Here is a 19906-nt window from a genome sequence, read left to right as displayed (position 1 = left end):
TGCTCAGGGGTGGCAGCTGTGATGTGGGTTAGGGTTAGGGTTAGGGTTTTGATCTCCCAGTCCCAGGGATTTGATCTCATCCTCTTTGGATCCAAAGTCCACTAAGCTACCACCCCTTCATCAGCTGTGTAAGACCCTGAACCCTCAACTTCTCAATTGTAAGTTACTTGTAAAGCACCTGGTTCTCACGTTAATCTCAAACTGTGAGCATTTTGCTGCTTGAACGAAGAGAGAATTGATCATGGATCTGACTGTTTGGAATTTCCGCGATAAATAATCTCAATTCAATGAAATACTACATTATATCCAGCAGAGGGAGACATTGGCCATATTTTAATCCAGCATCCAACAAAAGAAACATTTTAATACATCAAATATGATCTCTAATTTCCAGTCATATCCTAGTTAATGTTTTGTATAATTTTTGCCAGTTTATTAGGTATACCACAACTATTGGAAGAACAGCTTTTATATCTTTATTCATTGATCATAGCAGGGAATCTACCATACAGGTGGATTTTGTATATTAAACACTTACATCTAACACTATGGACAATTCTCCTGCCTTGTCTTTCTTGTTCTCATGGAAAAAGACAACCACCGACTGGCTAGATAATATTTGACCAGAATTTAAATGCCAAGTGTCATAATTAAATAGTCAGACATGCTAATTTATTGAACTGAGGTGGATTTTGTTTTAGTAGAAGAACCTGAATGACTGTTTCAATTGGTATAGATGTACGAGGTGTTTATGAAAGTCGGTGCTCCCTCTAACTGCGCGTGCAGCTTTGTGCTGCCACCTGTTGGCATGTAACAAAACTTGTCTCGAAACTTTTTGATATGCAACCCTCTAACTTCTCCATCAGCAGTGTGTGCTCGCAGGCATTTTCCTCTTAAAGCTGTTTTTTTGTTTGTTTTTTTATTTGAATAAATAAAACGGTGAAAATGAAAAAGGAGGTTTGAGGTATCGGATATTTGAGATATTCGAAAGGGACCATGGAGGGCATCCCGAGCTTCTGCATCGCTGCCTGATTTGGGAATTTCACTGTCTCGGATTGCAAGATCCTGCAGGGAAGAGTGAGGATGGCAGAGAAGATCAATGGTGTTTACATTTCCTCCATCGTGAACAATTTCAGAACACGCTGCATCTATGAAGAAACCAGCACACATCCCTCACACACATTGTTCACACCCTGATAGACAAAGACAATGTGACCGAACACACACACACACACACACACACACACACACACACACACACACACACACACACACACACACACACCATATCGTTTAGCCATGAAATCGAGTATAAACTGAAGTAACCTGCTCCTGGAGGAACATTGTGTTTTTTCCTGGGTACTGAACAGTATATGGTTGAAAGGATGGTTAATTCCACTTGACTTGACTTTGTCAGTACACGATTATTTGTGCTGCAGCTCTCTGAGATAATATGAAGGAGAAACTTTAGAAGGAACCAAGAGGTGATGGTGGTTAGGGAAAAATTCCCTGAAAAAGTAAAAGGAAGAAACCTTAAGAGGAACCAAGAGGTGATGGTGGTGAAGGAAAAACTACATATGATGATGTGAGGATGAAACCCTGATTCCAAATAGAACCTCATCATCAGCACTAGATTTTCATTCATTAGAGTTACATCATGTTTGAGTTTATAAACGGTTCACTAACTAATCATTTTAGTTTGCCAAAACTATTCATGGAAGTCACAGAAGTCCAAGTCCATCTTCAAGGTTTCTTGAATTTTTATCATCGACAGTAACCTCATAGATCTTTCAGAATGTTCCGGTGGAGCCATCTTCAGCAGACTGGTGTGATAGGGTTAAGTTGATGGTGTTTAATCGCGTCACGGTTCAGCTTTCTTGCTGTTTTTTTTTTTTTTTGTGACGTCACGGTAGTAGCTGTCCTCGTAACGGTGGTGCTGAACAAGATGGCTGTGCGGCGGCTCACGAGAGGCTGACAAGACGAAGACAATTCGCTGGTTTTGTCGCCCCAAACCCAGGCAGAAGAGCCAGGACTTATGTAGGAACGACAATCTTGGACAGCCGACATTACAATTTCAGCTGCTTCAACGGGTGCAATTTGTACCGTGAGATCTCATTTCGATCTCCAATCTCTGGCGGCTCCTGGTTGGACGCGTCTCAACCTCCAAACATCTCTTCATCTTCATTTATATAAATTATCTCATTTATTAGAAGCAACCAAAAGCCGCCAACATAGCTGATAAACTGCAGAAAGAGATGTCACTGCTTTGTGTCGGAGGTAAGTGAAGCTTTATTATACTCAGTGAAGTGTGTGTGTGTGTATGTGTGTGTGTGTGTGTTGGACCACCAGCTGTTGGTTATAATGAACGTTGGCAAATGTGTTCACTTTCAGATATAATCTCACGCTGTAGGAAGGCTGTGAATGTTCAGTGTGCGTGAGGATTCCTCCTGAATTTTCGGGTTTCTTTCTTTCATCGTAAAAAAAATCAGTCAGGGGTCGTGGTCGTGGATCAGTCGGAACACGACGAAAAGCAGCCTTCGAGCAGAACTACCAGATCCGTTCATTTTGACATTTACCTCTACTCCAGACTTCGTTTTTTTTTCCTTCAACATTTGAATGTAATATTATAATAATGATAATAATAATATACGCTCCTGGGGGCAGTGGCTGAGGGTCCTGGCTTCGTGTTCAAACGCTGTCAGTGTGTAGGGGCGTGTTCCCAGCTTTCTGAAGCAGAAATAAACGGTACTAGGTGGTTTTGTAGACTGCATAAGGTTACAGTGGGCTGTTAGACTTTTTTCTTTTATATATAATATCATAATAATATATTATTTATTATATATGTGTGCGACTCATGTTATGTGCAAAGCAAAATCCGTGTTAATTAATTAATTTGCTGGTTCATTCATTCATTCATCCATCCATCCATCCATCCATTCATTCATTCATTCGGTCGTTCATTCATTCATTCATTCATTCATTCATTCATTCATTCATTCATTCATCTTCAGTAGCTGTTTCCTAGTCAGGGTTGGGGTGGATCCAAAGGCCATTAGGAAAACCAGAAGTGAGGCAGGAATACACCCTCAGTAGAGACGTCAGTCCATCACAAGTCACTATGCACACACACACACACACACACACACACACACACACACACAAAATCACATTACAAGCTGGTATGGAAAGCTAGTCTGAAAATATCCTGGTTTCGTTGTCGGAATAATTACACATTTAAGCACACAAGTCGAAAATGTAAAAGAACAAATTGTAATTTTTGTTTATTCCTTTTTGTATATTTAAAATAAAATGCTCACACGTCATCCGGCTGCTCAAGAATGACTTTTACATTAAAATTCTTCCCAGTATTCCCAAGATCTTCTCAGAATGTCAAAGGTTCATGCCCTGGTATTGCCAAGCTGCAGCTCTTGGGGCTCTTGAGCAAGGCCCTTAACCCTCTGTCCCCCAGGAGCACTGTATTATGTCTGACCCCAGCTTCCTAACATCCCTGGGATATGCAAAGAATTAATGACACTGTTCAGTAATGTACTTGTGACTAAATCTTCCTTATTAGAAGCTGTAGAAAGGCAGTGTGCCTTGGTTTTTGTAGTTCTGGTCAGTGTCACTTGTGTGTCAAAGTAGCTGTGACTTTTTTAAGGATCCATGATATAGTCCAAAGTATTGAGACACCTATTTTCCCAGCCATATGTGGTTCTTCAGCAAACAGCACAAATTCTGAGGCACTCGGTTGTATAGACAAAGCCTAAACTAGAACCTTCTGAGCAACTTTTAGGATAAATGTGAACGCTGTCTGAACCCAAGGTCTCCTCACTTCACCTACATCAGTACCTGACTTTACTAAAAACCTTATGGTTTAATGAATCTCCACCTAATCTCCCAAGAACCTCGCTGGTGAGGTTATATAACAGCAAATGGAGACTAAATATGGAATGGGATGTTTAATAAAGCACATACTAATCTTATGCTCATGAACTTTTGTCTATACAGTGCTGTCTCAAAGCAAATGTTCGCCTTCTCATTTGCCTGTAGGTGCTTTTATTCCATTTCTATATTCCCAGTAATGTGAAGAAAAGTAATAGTGTCATTAGAGGAAAATGATCTGCTGTGCAGTCTGTTTGTAACTGATATCTTGTATCTCCTCTACAGATTTTACTTACATACAATACAATCCACTTTCGGAGTGTAACTCCTGCTATTGTCATTACTTTTATACAAAAGATTTGACTGGAAAGTTTTATATTGTTGTTATAAGTAAGTTACACATTTTCCAGTTCCTCCCACTATTTCTTTTTTGTTGCATAATAGCTACCAAGCTGGAAGGGTAAGGGTTAATGTGTGCTTCCTTGAATACACATAAAACCATCCTCCACATCTCATGTAGCATCGTAGGGCAGCTGAATACGAGGGTAACAACTGCCCTTCTTTATACACATGTACACCCACAACCAGCGAGTGTCCTTCTGATAGACAGGAGACAGAGGAATGTCATGCTTCCCACCCACATTATTATTATTTTTTTTACATGAACTTATATGTAGTTCATCTGGCACAAAAGTGTAAAAAATTTGCGGTACACTTTATAAAATGGTCCATCGCCCACATTTAGAGGGCGGAGCAACTTCAGGATTGAGGACCACACTGGTATGAGGAAATAGAAATGATCAGAAACGTGAAATAGTAATACCTTTCAAACCTGGACTCTGAAACCGTTTTGATCCTCACCCGAGTGTCAGTTCAGGTGATTCATTGGAACGTGGCTTTCCAAATGTGCTCACGTGACACCCCCCCCCCCCCCATGCCTTGATATGCACCGTATTGCCCCGTGTGCGTGATAATAAATGGAGTCCATCACAACCTGCGTCCCATTTGCATGCACGCCTACCAGTCTGCCACCAGTCCGTAATGAATCAGGCAGAGTTTCCAGCTCCGGCGTTCAGCGAGCGCGTGAGTGTGGGCGAGTGTCAAAGAGATCCGACAGATTCCTGGCAATCGCTTTAATAACCCGAGCAGATGCACAGTACCCAGGCTTTGTTCGTTCTCCACTGGATTATTATTATTTTTTAATATGTGTGTATAAGTGTGTATTTCACTGCTCTTTAGTTTCATTGAATTCTATTTGATTTATTCTTTTTTAAGAAGTTAAATGATACAATGTGTAAAAAGGGTCAGATGTTTGACACTCATTTATTATTGAAATTCAAACTGTATCTTACACTGTATTCACAAAAGTTTGTGGACACCAGGCCCTAAGATTATTTGGTGCTTTTTGAACAACCTGTTCACACATCAAGTTGCCATTTTTTGTTATAATAACCTCCACTCTCCTGGGAAGATGTTCCATCTCCATGTGGAGATTCATTCAGCTACAAGTGTGTTAGTAAAAGTCAGGTACTGATGTAGGTGAGAAAGTGAGGAGGTCTGGGGTGCCATCAGTGTTCACATTCCTCCCAAATAGGGCTGAGATCAGAGCTCTAGAGCAGGCAGCTCAAGATCTTCCACGCCAACCCATGTAAAGCATATCTTCATGGAGCTGGATTTGTGCACTGGAATCATGCATTTGTCAATGCATTTATTGCTCTTTAATTATCATTCTTATAAATTCCTCTCACTTTCATGTTAAATCAATAACAATGTGAACAGGAAATATTCTTTAAACGCGCGCTTCATATACGTATCTGCCGTTTCCTGGTACGATTTGTTCCAGTTCATCAACAGCTTTGAGGAATTACATCAGTACAATTATATCTGTTCCTTATAGACAAAGGGGCCGCGTTCTCACCGTGTTCATTAGATCTGCAGACTTTCTGTTTTCGAGACAATTTTCGTCCCTTTTGTTGTTTCACTCTTCACCCAGACAGACTCATTCGTCATCATTCCGTCCATAATGACCATGTTTTGTGTGTGTCTTTGTTTTGTCTCAAAAAGTAAGTCTGGTTTTTTCAACCTCCAATAAGAGTGGGAGTTTTTAATGTTTATAACTAATCTTGAACATTTATTTAATCACTTTTCCATGACCCAGCTCATCATGCTCATCATGGCACCTGTTAGTTGGTGGATATATTTATCACGCAGAAAGTGAACATTTTGTCCCCAAAGTTGATGTTGGAAGCAGGAAAAATGGGGGAAAGGATTTGGCGAGTTTGACAAATTGTGATGTCTAGACGTCTGGGTCAGAGCGTCTCCAAAACTGCAGCTCTTGTGGAATGTTCTCGGTCTGCAGTGGTCAGAATCTATCAAAAGTGCTCCACACCATTCTTCAATAATTTGTGTATATTTTTTCACTTCGTTGCTTTGGAGTAAAATGCAATTGGGTTTGAACTCATTAAATTCAGGCTTTCAATCCAAAGATATTTTAATACTGTGACTTCGTGCCGAGCTTTTGGGAGCCGCCCTAACAAGTCTCAGCTCTCTGTCACACTAAAGCGGTTATTTTTAGGCGTGGGGATACGGCACTCGGCAGCACTGAGAGATTAAACACAGCTCGTGTTGAAGGCATGGAGAGGGAGAAGAGATGAAGAGCTAAAAGCCACAAAAAAGCTGTGTGATATAAGAGCTTGTAGAATGGGTTCCAAGACACAGCAGATCTGATCCGCTGGCTCATGGTGGTTCAGCATTTTTCTTTTAGGTCACTGGCTTGTAAGGACATCCGTACATCTCTCCGTTCACGTCTGCATGTTTATGTAAGAGCGGCCCTGTGTAATCAGACCTAGTGTTCAGCTGATTTGAATGATGTGAGTGTATGTATTTCAGCCACTTTTCAGTCATTATCAGTGAAATACGATCAACACAACAGTACGTGGAAATCAATCGGCTGTCAATCCGTCTATTTTTATATGCTGCCTGAAATGATCCTACGTTCTCTGCGTTTCTCTCTCATTATTCCATCTCTCCTACATACACTCATATGAAGTGATCATCCCATCAATCCAATCTTTCAGTTCTGGGATTCTGTCGAATGTACAGTTGCATAAGATCTTGACAACTGATCTTAATAAGAACTAAATAATTTTTTGCATTTGTCCCCAAGAAGAAATAGTCGTGGTTTCACAGGTCAATCAAACCCCAGCTAATGTTCCAGTCGTCCCAGATATTTGCACCAGAACCAGTGAAGTACCTCATATGTAATTTATACCCCAAGTAGTCGAAGATTTGATGCTTATGATAGGAGAAGAACGAGGTGAAATGAGATGAAACAAGGATTGTTCCATTTTGGTTATATATGGATGCTCAATGTCTGATTTCAAATAGTACTAAAAAAAGTTTCTTAATAAGTTGATATACACTCACCGGCCACTTTATTAGGTACACCTGTCCAACTGCTCGTTAACGCAAATTTCTAATCAGCCAATCACATGGCAGCAACTCAATGCATTTAGGCATGTAGACATGGTCAAGACGATCTGCTGCAGTTCAAACCGGGTGTCAGAATGAGGAAGAAAGGTGATTTAAGTGACTTTGAACGTGGCATGGTTGTTGGTGCCAGACAGGCTGGTCTGAGTATTTCAGAAACTGCTGATCTACTGGGATTTTCACGCACAACCGTCTCTATGGTTTACAGAGAATGGTCTGAAAAAGAGAAAATATCCAGTAAGCAGCAGTTCTGTGGGCGCAAATGCCTTGTTGATGTCAGAGGTCAGAGGAGAATGGCCAGACTGGTTCGAGCTGATAGAAAAGCAACAGTAACTCAAATAACCACTCGTTACAACCGAGGTATGCAGAAGAGCATCTCTGAACGCACAACACGTCGAACCTTGAGGCGGATGGGCTACAGCAGCAGAAGACCACACCGGGTGCCACTCCTGACAGCTAAGAACAGGAAACTGGGGCTACAATTCTCACAGGAGCACCAAAATTGGACAATAGAACATTGGAAAAACGTTGCCTGGTCTGATGAGTCTCGATTTCTGCTGCAACATTCGGATGGTAGGGTCAGAATTTGGTGTCAACAACATGAAAGCATGGATCCATCCTGCCTTGTTTCAACGGTTCAGGCTGGTGGTGGTGGTGTAATGGTGTGGGGGATATTTTCTTGGCACACTTTGGGCCCACTAGTACCAATTAAGCATCGTGTCAACGCCACAGCCTACCTGAGTATTGTTGCTGACCATGTCCATCCCTTTATGACCACAGTGTACCCATCTTCTGGCTACTTCCAGCAGGATAACACGCCATGTCATAAAGCGCGAATCATCTCAGACTGGTTTCTTGAACATGACAATGAGTTCACTGCACTCAAATGGCCTCCACAGTCACCAGATCTCAATCCAATAGAGCACCTTTGGGATGTGGTGGAACGGGAGATTTGCATCGTTGATGTGCAGCCGACAAATCTGCAGCAACTGCGTGATGCTGTCATATCAATATGGACCAAAATCTCTGAGGAATGTTTCCAGTACCTTGTTGAATCTATGCCACGAAGGATTAAAGCAGTTCTAAAGGGAAAGGGGGGGTCCAACCCGGTACTAGTAAGGTGTACCTAATAAAGTGGCCGGTGAGTGTACAGCCTATAAATAAATGAGATTAGATTAGATCAGATTTGATTTGATTCAACTTTGTCATTGCACATGGTTACGGTACAAGGCAACGAAATGCATTTAGCATCTAACCAGAAGTGCATTAGTAGCAGTGTACAACATTTACATAAATTATGGTTGGTAAGGCAGTGATATATTTAATAAATAAGGATAAATGAATAAATAATATGAAATCAATAAAATGGATATAAATAAACAATACACAGAGTGGGGATTATACACAATGAGTACAATGGTTATTGTACTCATTGGACAGTGCAATAAAGAAGACGTTGTATACAGTGTTTCTGAAAATACATATATATATATATATATATATATATACACACACGTGTATAAAATGATATGTAGAATGTAAAAAAGGAGGCTATCAGTTTGTGCAAAAGATATAATAGTGCAATCTTATACATTCTCTTTTAATTTAATTCCGTAAATACATTTGTATTGTTTTTCGGGGCATCGATGTTGCGCTGTACATACGCACAGGCAATTTAGCCCATTTCTTTAAATTTGCCGACACGTGAAATGCAAATCCTTTTTCCATCATGAATTATTTCAAATCAAATAAAATGTTATTTGTCACATACACATACATACACAGTACGTGACATGCAGTTAAATATCGCATGCAATATATCTGGATGGTGCATAATAATATCGATGTACTATTTGCGCTTCCCTTTAATTGTTTTTTAATATGATAGCCATCGTTCAGTTTCAGGGAATTCTGAAGAGCATCTACGGACATGAGCAATTAAATAAACTGCTGCTGAGGATGTTTCCACATGGACAACCTAAAGAGCCGTTAATATAAACAGTACTGCTACTAATGCTGAAGGATTACAAGTTCTACACATTCGAGTCTCCATCAGTGAGCTGCTGATAACATCAACGATAATGCAACTCTAATGAATGAATATTCTACACTACACATATGGATATTAAAAGTATTTGAGACACCTGACTTTTCCAGCCATATGTGGTTCTTCACTAAACTGTATGAAGTAGGAGGCACACAGTTCTATTGATGTCTTTGGATGTGGTTCACTTGGAACTACGAGACCAGAACTACAATGCCTCTGTGCAGCTCTATGAAGATATGCTTGACATGGGGTGGAGTGGAAGATCTCCAGCTATAGAACTCAACGATGAATGCAAACTGCTTCCTCACCTCACCTTCATCAGTACCTGATGTGTTAATTGTGGCTGAATGAATCTCCACACTCGTCCCAGAAGACTGGACGTTATTATAACAGCAAATGAGAACTAAATGTGGAATGAAACATTCAAAAAGAAGCAACATCTTGTTTAGACGTCCACAAACTATCGTGTAGTTTACTTGAACATGGTGACTGTTATAATAAAGAACCAGGACACTACTGAACTCAACACCATGGTATTAAGTGCAGTGATTAAACCATGATATATTATATTATTGTTGCTGCTGTGATGTCGAAATATTACCAATGAGCTAACGATCAACACAAACCCTAACCTTTCCAGCCATCATGGACATGAACGTGCACCTCTCAGAAGTGAGAAGTCCTCAGGGGGGTTTGTATAGACATCATTACAGACATTAAAGTTAGATTTAAAAGAGACTGTGTGGATTTTATGCCGATTCCAAAGTGAAAGGTGGGTGTAGGGGATTAACGGAAGAGCTTTGAATTTTAATGCCACACTGAAGCTTTGCGTCTACGTTACATGGGTGTTCATGAATAATGGAGAAGTATAGTGATGTCAGCTTGCCTACAGAAGTATAAAAACGAATGTACGCGTGCTGTCAGTGGGTTGGGGAGAGATTACACTGTTTTGCATTTTATTCATCTTTTTTCTTTTTGTTACAGTGAAAAAAGCGAAGCTAGATGGACCACAAGGTAGGCCAGAACTCTTTCACCATCACGACTTGGTTTCTAGTTACAATCGCAATTCCAAAAAAGTTGCGACGCTGAGTAAAATGTAAATAAAAGCAATGCAATGATGTGCAAATCTCATAAACTCTATATTTTATTATAAAAGAACATATAAAACTTTTGAAAATTTTTATTTTTTATAAAATTCTAAGGTTATTTGATGGCTGCAAAAAACTGGGTAGCATCTCCTCTTCTTTTAATAACAATCTGGGAACTGAAGGGACCAGTTGCTGGAGCTTTGGGAGAGGAATGTTGTCTTATTCACGTCTGATACAGGATTCTATCTGCTTAACAGTCCTGGGTTTTCTTTGTCATATTTTTTGTTTCATGATATGCCAAATGTTTTTGACTGCACTGCAGGTAGATCAGTTCAGTACCCAGACTCATCTTCTGTTGTAATAGATACAGTAAGCATTTAGCATTCACTTGCTTAAATATGAAAGGTGGTGTTATTGAGCCCATGCAGTGGTTTCCATTACAGACTCATGATCACGGTCAGAGATTTCTCCAGATTCTTAAAAATCTTTAGATGATATTATGTTGAGATGATAAGATTTTTAAAGTAACAGTATGTTAAAATTGTTCCAAAATTTGTATATACATTGTTGAACTTTAGCCCACCTTTACTTCTGATACTCTACCATATACTCTATCCTCTACCTAAGATATTCTAAGATGATATTTTTTATATCCAATTTAAATTAGTGACCTGTTGTCAATAGCCCTAATAATTTGGAAAATGTTCCTCCAGCTACTTAGTTTTTTTGTAACACTTACTTTTTCAGTCGTTTGTTTACCCGCTCCAACTTTTCTGAGACGTGTTACGAAAATCAAATAAAAAAATACCTCCGTAAAATGTTTCACCTCTTCAGTTTCAACTTTTAATGTTTTCTATGTTCTATTGTGAATAAAATATGAGTTTATGAGATTAACACTGCATTCTGTTTTCATTTAATTTCCACAGTGTCCCAACTTTTTTCTAGAATTTTGTCGGCTTACTGTGTGTGTGTGTGTGTGTGTGTGTGTGTGTGTGTGTGTGTGTGTGTGTGTGTGTGTGTGTATTTCAGAAAAATTCAACACGTATGTGACCCTTAAAGTGCAGAACGTGAAGAGCACCACCATCGCTGTACGAGGCAGTCAGCCATGTTGGGAACAGGACTTCATGTTGTAAGAAACACTTCTGCTTTCTCTCTCTCACCCTCCCTCTTGTTCTCTCTCTCACTCTCCATCTCTTTCTCTCTCTCTCTCAGTCTCTTTCTCACACTCTCCCTCTCTCTCTCTTTCTCTCTCTCACTCTCCCTCTCTTTATCTCTCTCACTCTCCCCCACCTCTCTCTCTCTCTCTCTCTCTCTCTCTCTCTCTCTCTCTCTCTCTCTCTCTCTCTCTCTCTCTCTCTTTCTCTCTCTCTCACACTCTCCCCCACCCTCTCTCTCTCTCTCTCTCTCTCTCTCTCTCTCTCTCTCTCTCTCTCTCTCTCTCTCTCTCTCTCTCTCTCTTTCTCTCTCTCTCACACTCTCCCCCACCCTCTCTCTCTCTCGCTCTCTCTCTCTCTCTCTCTCTCTCTCTCTCTCTCTCTCTCTCTCCCTTTCCCTCTCTCCCTCTCTTTCTCTCTCTCACTCTCTCTCTCTTTCTCTCTCTCTCCCTCTCCTTCTCTCTCTCACTCCCCCCTCTCTCTCTCTCTCCCTTTCCCTCTCTCCCTCTCTCCCTCTCTTTCTCTCTCTCCCTCGCTTTCTCTCTGTTTCTCTTGCTCCCTCATTCTCTCTTTCTCACTCTCACTCTCACTCTCACTCTCCCTCTCTTTCTCTCTCTCTCTCTCTCTCTCTCTCTCTCTCTCTCTCTCTCTCTCTCTCTCTCTCTCTCTCTCTCTCTCTCTCTCTCATATATATATAAAATGATTTTTGAATGTTACTATATTTTAACTTTCGAAGCAGTTTATTCTTTTAAGTATCCATAACATGTAACAGTCTAACGGAGGCTTTTTGTTTTAAATCCCTGGGTGCTGGAACACATACACATTTCCCTAATGGCTCCAGTCTCCTGTGCATTGATATTATCATGTGTTGTTGGCAGCAAATTTGTTTTTTTTGAACAGACATTGAACAGAGTTGCTTAAACATTTTTCAGGCAAATTCTCTCTCTCTCTCTCTCTGGCTCTACCCTTCTATCACAAATCACTCCTGCTATCACTCTTCTCCACCCACTCCACCCTGCCTGCATTTTTTTCTTTACTTCTCTAACACACTCTCCGATACTTTACACTGTTGACCCCAGGTACCTGAACTCCTCCACCTTCTCCACCTCTTCTCCCTGCAACCGCACCACTCCACTGCCCTCCCTCTCATTCACACACATGTACTCTGTCTTACTCCTACTGACTTTCATTCCCCTTCTCTCCAGCGTGTACCTCCACCTCTCCAGGCTCTTCTCAACCTGCTCCCTACTCTCACCACAAATCACAATATCATCCACAAACATCATAGTCCATGGAGACTCCTGTCTGACCTCATCCATCAACCTGTCCATTACCACTGTAAACAGGAAAGGGCTCAGAGCCGATCCTTGATGCAGTCCAACCTCCACTTAAAACCAGTCTGTCATTCCAACTACACACTTCACTGCTGTCACACTGTCCTCATACATGTCCTGCACCACCCTCACATACTTCTCTGACACACCAGACTTCCTCATACAATACCACAACTCCTCTCTCCACCCTGTCGTACGCTTTCTCTAAATCCACAAACACACAATCAACTTCTTCTGAACTTCTTCTTCTACTTCTTTAAGCAAATAATGCATTTGTAGTGCTCTTCCTCATCATGAAACCATATATATACTATATGACCCAAATTAATTTAAATGGGAAAAACCATTTCCGGCTAAATCTTTTTGTAATGGTTGTGTTGAAATCCTTCTCACCATCTCTCTATCTGTCCTAGTGAGATTAACAGGCTGGATCTGGGCCTGACTGTGGAGGTCTGGAACAAAGGGTTGATTTGGGACACCATGGTGGGAACACTGTGGATCCCTTTGAGCAGCATTCGCCAGTCCAATGAGGTATGGCACAGATGGCACGCTCGCATCCAACAGCCTGCAGTACTACTCACCCTCTGTAGGCCTATACATGCAGAATCTGGCCAGCTGGCTTTCAATACATTTCAGATTATCTTATTTGTAACATAAACACAAAAATGTGCATCTTAAAATGTATATGAAAGACATTGGTAGGAAAAATCTAATATTATAAAAACAGCCCAGATTCTATAGATACATTTACATACACATAGACTATTTGGACAAACGTATTGGGACACCTGACTTTTCCAGCCGTATGTGGTTCTTTCCCAAACTGATGGATGTCTTTGGATGCTGTAGCATAAGATTTTCCCTTCACTTGATCTAGGAGACCCAAACCTGTTCCAGCAGCAATGCTCCTGTGCACAAAGCCAACTCCATAAAGATCTGCTTTTTCATTTACAGCATTTGGCAGATGCCCTTATCCAGAGCAACTTATATTTATCTCAGTTATACACCTTTCTCAAGATCCCAGCAGAGCAGGTGATTTAAACCCATGACCTTCCGAGCAGACATCCTACATAGTATCCACTGATCTACCACTTACCATGGGTTTACATGCATTGGGGTGACTTGGTGTTTTTAGAGATTTGCCCTCGAAACTATTGAGCATGAAAGAATCTGAGCGCTGACTGAACCCCAGAATCTTCCCCTCTCTTACATCAGTACTTAAGTTTTTTTAACCCTGTGGCTGAATGAATCTCCATATAATCTAGTGGAACATCTTCCCAGAAGATCTTATTATAGCTTATTATAATGGCAAATGGAGTAAAGAATGTGGAATGGAATCTTCAAAAAGTAAAAGATATCAATCTTTGATCCATACAGCATACAACTTCAGGATCTAGAGCCTTTCCAGGGGAATTAATCCTAAATAAATGTAAATGATGTATAGTAGGGAAATCAACCTACTTAATGAACATATAAAATGACATGAAGGTCAAATGTAGATGTTATTAAATTGATTATACTCTGTATAGTTGTCATGGTGCACAGAGCATACCTGCAGAGAATGCAAACTTTAGTTTGAATTATGTATTAATAGTATAGAAGGAGTATATTTGTTTGCTCTCCACTTGGCTGCATTAAGACCTCACTGGGCCATGGAGGTCTGAAGAACTGCAGAATTGTGAAATTCTATCATCCAAACTAATCTAAAATTGATAATCAAAACGACTGTGTTTTATCCGTTCTATGGAATAGCTCTCATTTTTACATGTCAAAGATCATCCCTCATGCTGACCTTTTTTCAGGTTTGGACTAAAGCTCCAAGGTGAAGCTAATAAAATGTAAATTCCATTTAACAATAAAACAACACACTTGCCAATCAAATCGTAGCTCATTGGATAAGTTGTTGGACTTTTGCTTGGAAAATACATGGTTTCAAATCCCAGCATTGCCAAGCTGCCCCTGCTGATCTCTTGAGCAGGTCCCTCAACCTTCAACTGCTCAGCTTTATAACTGAGATAACTATAAGGGTGTCTGCCAAATGGCATGCATTTATTCTACATTCACTTTTTGAACTTCTTGCACTGGCTGCGAGTCTCAGAAATGTATGGACTGTGATGGGAAGATGGTAGCTTAGTGGTTAAGGCATTGCACTTTGGCTCCAAAAGTCATAAGCTCAAATCCCAGCTGCAACAAGCTGCTACTCCTGGGCTTCTGAGCAAGGCCCTTAACCCCAAGAGCTGCTCAGTTGTCTAAGTGAGATAAAATGTAAGTCTCTCTGGATGAGGGTGTCTGTTAAATGCTGAAGAAATGTAGAGAATTTTAAAGATTATAAATTTGCTTTTTAATTTCCTGTTGAACAGGAAGGACCGGGGCAGTGGATAACTTTGGACTCCCAAGTCATCATGGCCGAAAGTGAGATCTGCGGTACCAAAGATCCAACTTTCCACCGCGTGCTTCTGGACACACGCTTCGAGTTGCCTTTAGGTAAACTGAGCATCGTCATCTATCTTCATTCTGTGACACTACAGAACTACACCCAGAACTACAAGCTGTTGAATTCTGTGATTTTAGACATTCCAGAGGAGGAGGCTCGCTATTGGGCCAAAAAACTGGAGCAGCTTAATGCCATGCGGGACCAAGACGTAAGTATTCTCATTCATCTTCAGACTTTTTGGACCAGAAGGCCAAAATTGCTTTTTAATTAAAAGAAATAGTCTTAATAAGCATTTTTTTTTTTTTTCCTGAACAACTGGTTTAATTATACTGTATGAGATAAAACAGGCTGAGGGGGTAATTAGCCGTATCAAGAGGTTCATGATTGGCTGAGAATTTTATTGTAGTGTTTGTTTGTTTTTTATATTTGTTCAATTGCTTTTATTTCGTTCATTTTTAGAATTATTGTTATTGCTTTGATTATTGGAACTTAATATTATTTCGGTTTAGTAATTTGTGTTATTGTAATGTGTTTCTGTCTGTTAACAACTGAACATATATAAATAAATAAATAAATAAACAAATCGCCTCTTCATCATCTGGAGCGAACTGCGTCTTTATTACCTTCGTCCTTCTCACCCATGTGAAGGACGTTAAAAAAATCTTCATTGTCATTACTATTGACTCGACTTGTGTAATCGCTGCGTTGTTGTATGCAGTATTCGTATCAGGAGGAGCTTGAGAGACCACTTCCAGTGCCATCCACACAGTGCTGTAAGTCGACACGCCACGCTCAGATATCACGCTCAGGCCCAGAATCTCATTCCACAAAATGAATAACCAGCCCCAAAGGTAGGAGGTGCGTTCTGAAAATATAGATACTGCAGACAGCATTTTGGTGTGTGAGTTTTATCATGGAGACAAGGTGAGAATGGCTTCTGGGTGAAAGCTCTGATTAGAAGTAGATGCAAACATATTGCCGTAATCGCAGTTAGCCTGGAGCAGCAAGGTCATCTTCACCCTGTGCTGATGTCCGGTTTAAACCCGTGTCACGTCTGGATTGTCTGAACCACCTGCTCATTACACTGCAAAAATAACAGTCTAAGAAATAAATGCATGTTTTGAGAAGATACAGAGCAGAAATAAGTCAAATGATCTGCCAATGCAGTAAGAAAATTACACTTGGTAAGACTTCTTGAAATAAGAACAAAATGTCTAAAATAAACAATAAATAATTTATTTCAAGCATCTTAAAACTGGCTTGTTAATAATTTTTTTTAAACAATTTTCTTTTCTTAATTTGTGTTTAAAGATTTCAAACCAGAGAAGTAGAAAGTTCCTCTTAATTTAAGAATCGTCATTATATATTCTGTCTTAAAAAGCATTTAATCTAGAAACAAAATCACTATTAAAATCAAGATCACGCATACATGCGTATTGTCAAACATTATTAATTCAAATAAAGACCGACTCGTAACACACGATGCAATAACAAAGAGAAATCATTACCATCTCAAAATACTCAAACTTATTGCAACATAAAACATTATTGATTGTATTTTGTCGTGACTGAACACTGAAAGATCTTCAACATGAGAAACTGAACTACAGAAAAACATACTGTAATAAAAAGCCATAAACACTTTGTTTAAAGAAAAACGTTAAAAAAAAAAAATAAGAGCCAGACTGGATAATGTTTAGAAAGAGTGTGGCGACTTCATACTGCAGACTCTTACAATTTGTTTTTAGGTTGTAAATCAATGTGTTGGTGTCGACATAAAACAAAGGAAGTCCTAAGTGTGATTATTAAGTTTTAAACCAGTTATTACAGCTAAAATAAAGTTATAAACAATATACAAAGCCAAATGATGCCTCTGATGGTAATTAGCAGGTAAAATAACTAACTTTAGGTAAGAAAAAATATATAAATAATCTTAAAACAATCATAATAATATTATACAATCTGCAATTGTGTAGTATTTTATTCTTAAAAAAGGATTAATATGATTTTTATGGTTAGAAATTAGATTTTAAGTCTTGACTGTGCCATCTTTCTGAAGCTGGTTTTCTCTTTTCCATTGTAGGTAACTGGAGTCTATGGGGAGACCAACAAAGTAAGCAGCATTCATTTGTTTTTCTTAGCTTTCAATCCCATCTTCTGTAGTTCTACACAAATCATCACACAAATCATGCTTCCAGATGATGATCCAGACAGTGCAGTGGACGACCGAGACAGCGATTACCGCAGTGAGACGAGCAACAGCATCCCTCCTCCTTTTTACACCACATCTCAGCCCAATGCCTCCATGCACCAGTACCCCATTCGCAACATGCAACTCGGCCCCTGCATTGATGACATGCAAGAGTACGACTACGATAACCAGAGACCCATGAGGTACACAGAAGGCTTGAGTTCTTACACTTGTGTAATTCATTCCAATTGTGGTTTTACTAGATGAATTGTTCTGTATGACTATGAACTCTTATAATCCTTATGAACTTTCTCAGAGTATTCAGGGTTCTGTTTATATAAACTCTCGGATGAGCTCTTATTGTGCATGTAAAATTGGTGGTGAGCATCACAGGAGCCTTCTCAGACCTGAGTACTGGAGATGTTTTTGCAAGCCTTTGCTTGTCTCCTCATTAACAACGTTTTTCTCCAAACTTTTCAAAAGATTTGAAATCACTTTTGGAAACTGGTGTGGCATCAAATGCTGGGATACATTATCGCATAGAAATTCCATCCTCCTCTCCTCTAGGTGGTATCAAAAAGTTTTGAGACTAGCATGCCACAGAACCGATTGCTTTAATCTAACGTCCTCTGTCAGAACCTGATAGTAGAACTCACTATTGACGATGTGACCCCTGGGGATGATGCACAATGCGGTGAAAGTGGAAAAAGATAAGCAAGCACTTGGTCGAGCTGCGGACCTGCCTCGCCTTTTTGGCCATGGAGATGAATGGCTTTTCCACTGTGAAGACAGCAACTTTGTCCCGGGGTCGTACCTGTACACCCGAGTTTTGTCAATGGCTCTTCCATGGTACGCTGATCAAGTTCTTGCCAGACTTCGACACAATGTTTCTTCTGCTCCTGGGTCAGCTCCAATTTTGAAGCAACATGGCGCATGTTCAAATCCCTCGTGTGAATCGCCGAAACTGAATAATGGCAGCGATGTTGCGGATTGTTTTCCAGCGATCATCCTGCACAAGTTGCAGAATGGTTTTTCAGGGGTTAAGCTTGTTGAAGGTCTTCCTCATCTCTTGTCGTCTTTTAGTGATGTTCTTTCGCTGAAGTGAGTGTGCCACTCAAAATACCTCAAACATCTTATTTCACATAGAATTTCTCATTTGCTCTTTGCTTGCTGAGGTGGGATTGCATGTGGTCAAAATAGCACCAGTTGAACAGCTCCCAATGTATACAGGACGATGACTTACAAAGTTCGGTGCTCCCTGTGACAGTGCGTGCAGCCTTGTGCTGCCATCTGTTGGCGTGTTACAAAACTGGTCTTGAAACTTTTTGATACCATCTCATTAACACAGAGGTTTGTGAATCCATTTTTTTCATGCAGATTGTTGTTTTTGTTCAGCCTGGTGAACCAACCAGATGGAGTTGGAGGCTGAACCATGTTGGTTTTACTTTGGGTGTCCTTTGAAAGCCACATGCAAATAAGCAGTGACTTATGCTCCTCCTCTTCCTGCCTTGTCCCCCTTCCCTTCCCTTCCCTCCTCCCAGACGCTTTGATAGTTTAGACTCCGCTACCAACGGCCACAGTGATCTCGATTCGGCCTCCGGCTCAAGCAGGCGGACCAGCCGCCAGTACTCCTTAGACAGTAGGCGCTCACTCTCTGATAGGTGGGTCTCTGTAGCTCCTTCACCTCCACCACCACCACCACCTTCCTCTTCTTCCTGCTGCTCCAGCCTGTGATTCCATGCCGCTGTGATGTCGTGGATTTGGACGTGTCTGGTCCCTGTGGTCCTTGCTGTGCTTGCATGCATGCGCACAAACCTCTTCTTTTACATGCATTTATCTCTATATTGATTATCTCTATCTGTATCTTTTGTTCTCGACGTATTTCTATGCTGTGCCGTGACTATACTGTGTACTTCTCAATGCAATGTGACGTGATTTGAATGTTTGTCTGAATGCATCTGGTCCTCATTTGTCGTGCTGTCGGGTTTAGCGTGTCAAATGCTAAAGGAGATGGGTAGATGCTTTCTTCTGGTAGGCTGCTATTTGCTTGTCTTTTGCTTGACAGAGTTAGAGGGGCGACTCTGTGTGTCTACAGTAATTGCAGAACGGTTTTAAAGCCCGTGTTCAGACCAGGCAGCTGGCAATACTTCGTGTACGGATCAAAAAGCAGAAGACCTGCATTTCAGTCTTCAATGCCTACTCTTGACGTTTTTTCCTCCCTGTTGTGGGATCAGATTACATCCAGACCTAGAAGTCAAAATTAAATAACCTTTTATTTTTACAAAAT

General features: G+C 40.4%; 1 protein-coding gene across 1 annotated transcript in view; it reads left to right on the top strand.

The window, feature by feature from the left end:
- The first annotated feature begins 1835 nt into the window (after positions 1 to 1835).
- The window catches only part of unc13a (unc-13 homolog A (C. elegans)), a 60826-nt gene continuing 42755 nt past the window's right edge, over positions 1836 to 19906 (top strand). Inside the window, exons 1-10 of the mRNA XM_083559499.1 lie at positions 1836 to 2277; positions 10403 to 10432; positions 11536 to 11635; positions 13408 to 13525; positions 15355 to 15478; positions 15566 to 15636; positions 16147 to 16201; positions 17512 to 17541; positions 17627 to 17822; positions 19161 to 19280. Of these exons, the coding sequence (XP_083415625.1) occupies positions 2256 to 2277; positions 10403 to 10432; positions 11536 to 11635; positions 13408 to 13525; positions 15355 to 15478; positions 15566 to 15636; positions 16147 to 16201; positions 17512 to 17541; positions 17627 to 17822; positions 19161 to 19280 (866 nt within the window). The 5' untranslated portion in view covers positions 1836 to 2255. The remainder of the gene's footprint in view (positions 2278 to 10402; positions 10433 to 11535; positions 11636 to 13407; positions 13526 to 15354; positions 15479 to 15565; positions 15637 to 16146; positions 16202 to 17511; positions 17542 to 17626; positions 17823 to 19160; positions 19281 to 19906) is intronic.

The sequence above is a fragment of the Silurus aristotelis genome (genome assembly GCF_946808225.1).
Source record: "Silurus aristotelis genome assembly, chromosome: 13".
NCBI lineage: Eukaryota > Metazoa > Chordata > Actinopteri > Siluriformes > Siluridae > Silurus > Silurus aristotelis.
Note: the sequence above shows the minus strand (reverse complement) of the source record. Positions and strands in the feature narration are given on the sequence as shown.